This window comes from Peromyscus leucopus, chromosome 1, assembly GCF_004664715.2.
Source record: "Peromyscus leucopus breed LL Stock chromosome 1, UCI_PerLeu_2.1, whole genome shotgun sequence".
In the NCBI taxonomy this organism is placed as follows: Eukaryota; Metazoa; Chordata; class Mammalia; order Rodentia; family Cricetidae; genus Peromyscus; species Peromyscus leucopus.
Genome location: NC_051063.1, coordinates 100766971 through 100773781, shown reverse-complemented (window position 1 = coordinate 100773781; position 6811 = coordinate 100766971). Strand labels below are relative to the sequence as shown.

Here is a 6811-nt window from a genome sequence, read left to right as displayed (position 1 = left end):
GTCACTACTGTACCCAGCCCTACAAAGTATGAACACTATAGCTTCAGGAGACTCTGTAGAAGAAGGGATGAGTGGAGGTAATGAAAGACTTCTGCCTACATGGGTCCCACCCTGGGGATTCCTTGTTTGTCCTCAAGTTCTCCCAGCTGAAATGAAGTGCTTTACAAGCACAGAGGAAGGAGGATAAATATTCCCTGACGAAACCAGCCCTGTGCCTCTCCCTGACCATTCTTGCCTATGGTACAAACTGCCGTGACTTCATGTTTTTAAAATTAACAGCAGTTGGTGAGTGTCCACCACTATCTTCTGTTGGGGTGATGTAGTAGTAGGGAGTCATAAAAGGGAGGTAGAGGATATGCAGGAAGTGGAGAATGGATGGATGTCCCAAAAGAGCAGTGAGCACGGAAGGAGGTGATCTCAACTCTGATTTGGGCTTCTCCCATACATGTTTAAGTGACCTTATGTAAATGTGTTGCCCATATTTCCCTCACTGTAGCTCAAATATTATTCTCTTGAAAAATGAAATCTGAGCTCTCCATAGAATCTTCTCTACTTCTGATGTTCTCAGTGAAAGCCAAGGACAGGGTCAGAGAAAAGGGCCTTCTATCCCTGGAGAATAGAGACCATCTGCAATGTTACCTTATGATTAGGAAACTGGTGCCCTGTCTTCATGACTGTGGCTTCAGTGCTAGCCAGCCTCTTCCTGGATCATGCCTACAGATTAGCCTCCCACTGGCACTAAATGATCATCTTTCTGGTCTGCATGTACCCCTCATTACCCAGCTGTCAACTACACACACTGTGACTCTTTCTCTCCTAAACAAAAGTCATTCATTAACTAACACATATGTTAGGCACATTTTGTGTCTCCAGCCAGCAAACACAGCAGGGAATCAAGCTCTTGATGTGCATGCATCAATGCTGAAAACCTTTATTGACAATCTAATTATCCAAGCATGAACTCCTTTTCCACAGTCCTCTTCTACCCTACTCAAAAAAAAGGCATGTTCTGCTATCATGGGGATGTTTTCTAGAGTTCAAGATAAGGAATATGGTCCAAATATTTATGCTCAACTCATAAGGAACAGTGTTTTACCAATAGTTCATTCTACAGATAGCAAATGCTAAATTGGAAGAAAAAAACAGGTATGGCAAAGGTAGTTAATTACTCATGGAATGTCAAAAATCCCCATTTTGAGAACTTTCCTTCTCAGATCTCACTGATAGTTGCTCTGTTGTGAGTGTTGCAGCTGCACGGTCATTATATATAACAGTTTATTGGTGGACAGACTCTTCTGCTCCTCTGCGGAAATAGAGATATGAGTGTGGGTCTCCCTTCGAGGACATTTGTCTAACATTGCCAACATAAATTCCCTGTAACTTCCCTTCTAAAAGGAGCAAGTCTGTGATGATATTGTGTTCCACAATACATCATGCACCCCAAAAAATTTATCTGGGGTCAGAGAACAGAACAGCCACTAGACAGACATAGAGGCCAGAAAATGGTGGCATTCACACCTTTCATCCTAGCCTTCTGGAGGCAGAGATCCATCTAGATCTCTTTGAGTTCAAAGCCACACTGGAAATAGCCAGGCATGGTGACTCATGCCTTTAATCCCAGGAAGTAATGGCAGAAAGCAGAAAGGAATATAAGGCATGAAAACCAAGAACTAGGCTGGTTAGGCTTTCAGGCTTTTGAGAAGCAGTTCAGCTAAGGTCCATTTGGATAAGAACACAGAGGCTTCCAGTCTGAGGAAACAGGATCAGCTGAGGAATTGGTAAGGTGAGGAAGCTGTGGCTTGTTCTGCTTCTCTGATCTTCCAGCGTTGACCCCAGTACCTGGCTCTAGGTTTGTTTTTATTAATAAGACCCTCTAACGATTCGTGCTACACAAGTCCAGGCCCATCGTTGTCTCTGTGGACTTCTTGCTTTCACCAGGTCCCTCCCCTTGTCTGTTGTGCCATGTCACACGGAAGTCAGTGATAACAGCTGAGCCCAGGACTCCAGACACAGTCAGGAGGGACAAGCGGTGAGCAGCATGTCCACTCATCTCTTCGTTTAGTTCTTCATGCAAATACTGTATGGTAGAGTTCACCACATGGTAAGCACTGCCCTGGAATCCAGGGATCTTAGACTACTTGGCTGAAAAAAAAAAGAGGAGTTAAATCATTAGTCTTAAATACACTTATATGAAGAACACATGTAAATATAGACATGTAACTGTTATATGTAGTGTATAAATAATTCATGTAACATAAAGTTTATTTTAACATACAATGTTCTTAGTCTTCTGGTCAAAGATCAGTTGTGAAGGGGCTAGGAAGATGGTTCTGAGGTTAAGAGCACTGGCTGCTCTTCCAGAGGTCCTGAGTTCAATTCCCAGCAACCACATGGTGGTTCACAGCCATCTATAATGAGATATGGTGCCCTCTTCTGGCATGTAGGCATACGGGCAGACAGAACACTGTATACATAATAAGTAAATAGATCTTTTTTAAAAAAAGATCAGTTGTGAAGTATATATAATTATAAATATATTCATGAATATATAATCACAATTTTAATATGTGTATATAATTATATGCATGTCTTTATTTTTCTACAACATTATATTTTATATAAGCACTACAATATATAAAGACTACTAATTACTGATAAGTAATACATGTTTTACAAACTATAAGAAAGTTTATAAAACATACATTATTTGTACATGTTTGTACCTATGTTAATGTATATATACCCTATCTAACTATGAAAAGCAAATACTTCTTCAAGAGATACATATATACATTGCATTTCAGTAGTGTTACATAAAACGTATGCTGTGAGTGCTGAGAACTCATCTAACTCTACACAAAGAAGTAGAGAAGTCGGTAAGAAGGAATATTTTTACTAAGGCTTAAATAATCAGCAAGTATTTACTAGATGGGAGAACAAGGGCTGTTGTTTGCTTAAGAAAGAAGGAAACATAAAAGGCAAAATCACTGTGCATAGGGCATCAAGAAATAATAATGTGAGGATGCTGAGTGGAGTAAATAAATGATGGGTTTGGAATGGTTTGAAAGCAGGAAGGGCCTGGCCAGGACTAGAATACTACAGACTCTTATGTCCTTATGTAGATGACAGTAGGACAATGTATTTTGGACTGAGACATGGCTTTAAGTCCCATCTGTGAGATAGTGATAGAAGACTCGTAGTTATGAGAAACACATATGTGTGAAGTTTTGCACTCTTTCTGAATTGCACCTGACCTCAAGAAACTGGACCTGTTACCACAGCTCTTTAGTGTGCTGAATGGGAAGCCAGTGAAGGACTGACATAATGGCCTAGAGGTAGCATTTTCCAAATGATGCTGTGAGAGTAGGGGGTGGACTCTGGGGATGGAGGACCAGACTTTGCAAATTATGTATCAGAGGGATCAGTTAAGATGGTTTGGGGGAAACTAAAAACTAAAATGATGACTACAAAGATAAATACAAAGGAATCAATGAAAGGAAATTTAAAAGGTAAGAAAGACTGAATTCAGTTAAAAAATAGAAAAAGTGAAAAAATGGCAGTGCATACTTGGAAACAGTAAGTGATGTCTAAAAATCACAAGTAGAGGAAAATTAAATATGGGATGATGGATGTGAACTCAATGGTAAATGTATTAAGTATAATTGGCACACATTAACAAGCAGCTCAAAAAGAGACAGTGATTCAGGCTGGCTACATAACAGAGCTATCTGGATTAGAGACAAACATTTACTGGCATCTTTATAATAATAACAAGTAATAAATGAGAAGTTTAAGATGTCCAAGGTCAGGAAATTAAGTAACATGAACATTTTGAATAATGAAGAAAGAGCCCAATGGGAACTATTATAAGAATCAGATAGGAACCAGCCAATATGATAACAAAACTTCTAAGAGAGGAACTTAAAAAGGTAAGGCATGGTCAGAAATACATACTACTAATGTAAATAAATCAGACATTTTAAAAACATAGTAGACATAGGCCCCTACGAATGTATTTAAAGAGCATTTCTCTAAGTGGATTATAACAAATAATAAGTTTTGGGATACTTACTTGAATAAAGAGCTACTAAAGAAATGGAGAGGACAAATGAGCAAAATATTCTCACTCCCTGGCTGAAATAATGTGGGCTCATCTTGGTCTTTCTCATCGTTTGCTTGTTTGTAAATATAATTTTCATCTTTTTATTAAATGTGACAAGATTTCTTTGTGTAGCTCTGGCTGTCCTGGAACTTGCTCTGTATACCAGGCTGGCCTTGAACTGAGATCCACCTATCTCTGCCTCCTGAGTGCTGGGATTAATTGTTCTCCGCCACTGCCCAGGTTCATTTGGTCTTTGTTTTTATTCTTTCGATATCCTCCTATGGCCTCTCCTGCACTACCTCATACACTGTCACCACTTCTCCTCTTTATTCAACCAACCACTTTCCCAGGCATATCACTGAAAACTTTAGTACATGCTGACTTTGCTCCTTCTCACAATCCTCTAGACATAATTCTTAGCATCTATGCTCTCTATATCTCATCAAGAATTGTATAATGTACCTAAAAATCAATGATCAATACTAACGCATAACCTAGAAAGTCTGTTCTCCTTTCATTATCCCTCCTCCTCTCATGTGTTAACTGGATTTTTTACCTATATTTTCCACACCATCATAATTAATAATGGTGTGAATTTGAGTGGATGGGAGTCAGGAAGAATCTGAGAGGAGTGAGGGAGGGGAAGCCATGATCAGAATATACTGCCAGCTTTGCAAATAGAAAAAAACAATAATTTGACTTATACCTATAAGATAAGCAACACAAAATACTAAAAACTTTGGTGGAAAAGACAAATTCTTACCTTGCTTGGAGCTGTGAAACATCACGTTACAGATGTTGCTCATGCTACTACATACAAATCTGGAAATCAAAAGAGAAACTGTAGAGTCACAAATTCAATTCTTTTTGGAATAAGGATGGAAAATGAAACCATGAGAGTAAATTTTATTGCCTAAGGAGAAATATTAGAGAATTCAAAAAAAAAAAAAGCCTAAGGATGGAAACAGCCATATTTAATGAATGGAAATGATGAAAAGCCAGTAGAAAAGACTAGAAAGTAATGTCAGCACTCAGGAGGCAGAAGTCAGATCTCTTGAATTCCAGGCCAGCCTGGTCTACAGAGCGAATTACAGGACCCCCAGGGCTACACAGAGAAACACTGTCTCAAAAAAGTAAAATGAAGAAGTGGGTGGGGAGAGAGGGAGGGATGGAAAGAGGGAGAGAGCTATTGTAAGTCCAAGGGAGACGCCTAGTGACAGTTATTTTATCAAGGAAATTTCTAGTAATGTGGTGTGAATGGCTAAAGCATAGAACTGAGTGAGGTTGGGGATGTAAAGTGAGAGATAACTGCAAAGATCCTCACAGAGATGTGAGTGTTTGTGAAGCTGAAGAGCTAACTAATAATCAGAAATATCCATTTATTTTCAGCTCTATCCTTGAGGAATTCCAGCCCAGTATCTTGTTACTTCTCAATTCATGGTCCTGTCCAACATTACTCACTTTAGCCCCATGTTCTACCTTAGTAGCTTTCCTGGTTTGGAAGCCTTTAAACACTGGATTTTCATCCCCTTTTTCTTGATGTACCTGGTGGCAATCTCAGGCAATTGTCTCATTCTGATGATTATTAAGACCAGCCCTCGTCTGCACACGCCCATGTACTATCTGCTCTCCTTGCTGGCGCTCACTGACCTGGGGCTATCAGTGTCTACCTTGCCCACCACTGTGAGTATTTTTTGGTTCAATTACCATAGCATTTATTTTGAAGCCTGCCAAATCCAGATGTTCTGCATCCACTCTTTTTCCTTCATGGAGTCTGCAGTGCTCCTTGTCATGTCCTTTGATCGTTTTGTGGCCATCTGCCATCCCCTGAGGTACTCGGTCATTATCACTGGTGAGAGAGTCATGAGGGCAGGCCTGTGTGTCATCCTCAGGGGGCCTGTAGCCCTTATCCCAATTGTCCTCCTCCTGAAGGCGTTTCCCTACTGTGGACCTCTTGTCCTCTCCCACTCATTTTGCCTACACCAGGAAGTGATACACCTGGCATGTGTAGACACCACCTTCAACAACCTATACGGACTGTCACTGGTGGTGTTTACTGTGATGCTGGACCTGGTACTCATTGCACTGTCCTACGGCTTCATCCTGTACACTGTGGCAGGACTGGCTTCCCAAGAGGAGCAGATCCGAGCCTTCCAAACATGTACTTCACATCTCTGTGCTGTGCTTGTGTTCTTTGTGCCCATGACAGGGCTGTCCCTGGTGCACCGCTTTGGGAAACATGCTCCACCTGCTGTGCACCTTCTCATGGCCAACATCTACCTCTTTGTACCACCCATGCTTAACCCAGTCATATATAGTATTAAGACCAAGGAGATCCGAAGGGCAATCATAAAGCTCCTGGGCTTTAGAAAGGACAATTCTGAGTCCTGGAGAGAAATGCATCACTGAATAATAATACCCTTACTCTAATAAGCCAAAACTCTTTCACATGAAGTACTGTTTCTGTTTGTTATAACACCCGATATCATGATAGCATCAACCTCCCAAGTATCAATAAAATCTAAGTGTGTTTCTTTTCTTTCAAGTTGTAGCTTAAGAACATGGATCTTCTTTTTCTTAAATTATGATGCCTCCTCTTACATTTGAGATTGGCAGTTTGAGTCGCATCAAAAGCTACACAGCAGAACACTAAAATGAAAATTAAACTAGCACAAAAGTAAGAGGAAACAATAAATACAGCATCCAGAG

General features: G+C 40.2%; 1 protein-coding gene across 1 annotated transcript; it reads left to right on the top strand.

Annotated features, from left to right (window-relative positions):
• Positions 1–5512: 5512 nt before the first annotated feature.
• On the top strand, positions 5513–6511 carry LOC114706644 (olfactory receptor 51M1-like). Its single transcript, XM_028889137.1, has one exon. It carries the CDS (start codon positions 5540–5542, stop codon positions 6509–6511), a length of 972 nt encoding a protein of 323 aa, XP_028744970.1. The 5' UTR covers positions 5513–5539.
• The last annotated feature ends 300 nt before the right edge of the window (positions 6512–6811 follow it).

Coding starts and splice junctions, on each gene's coding strand:
- LOC114706644 (XM_028889137.1), top strand. CDS start 5,540: ATGGTCCTGTCCAACATTACTCACTTTAGCCCCATGTTCTACCTTAGT.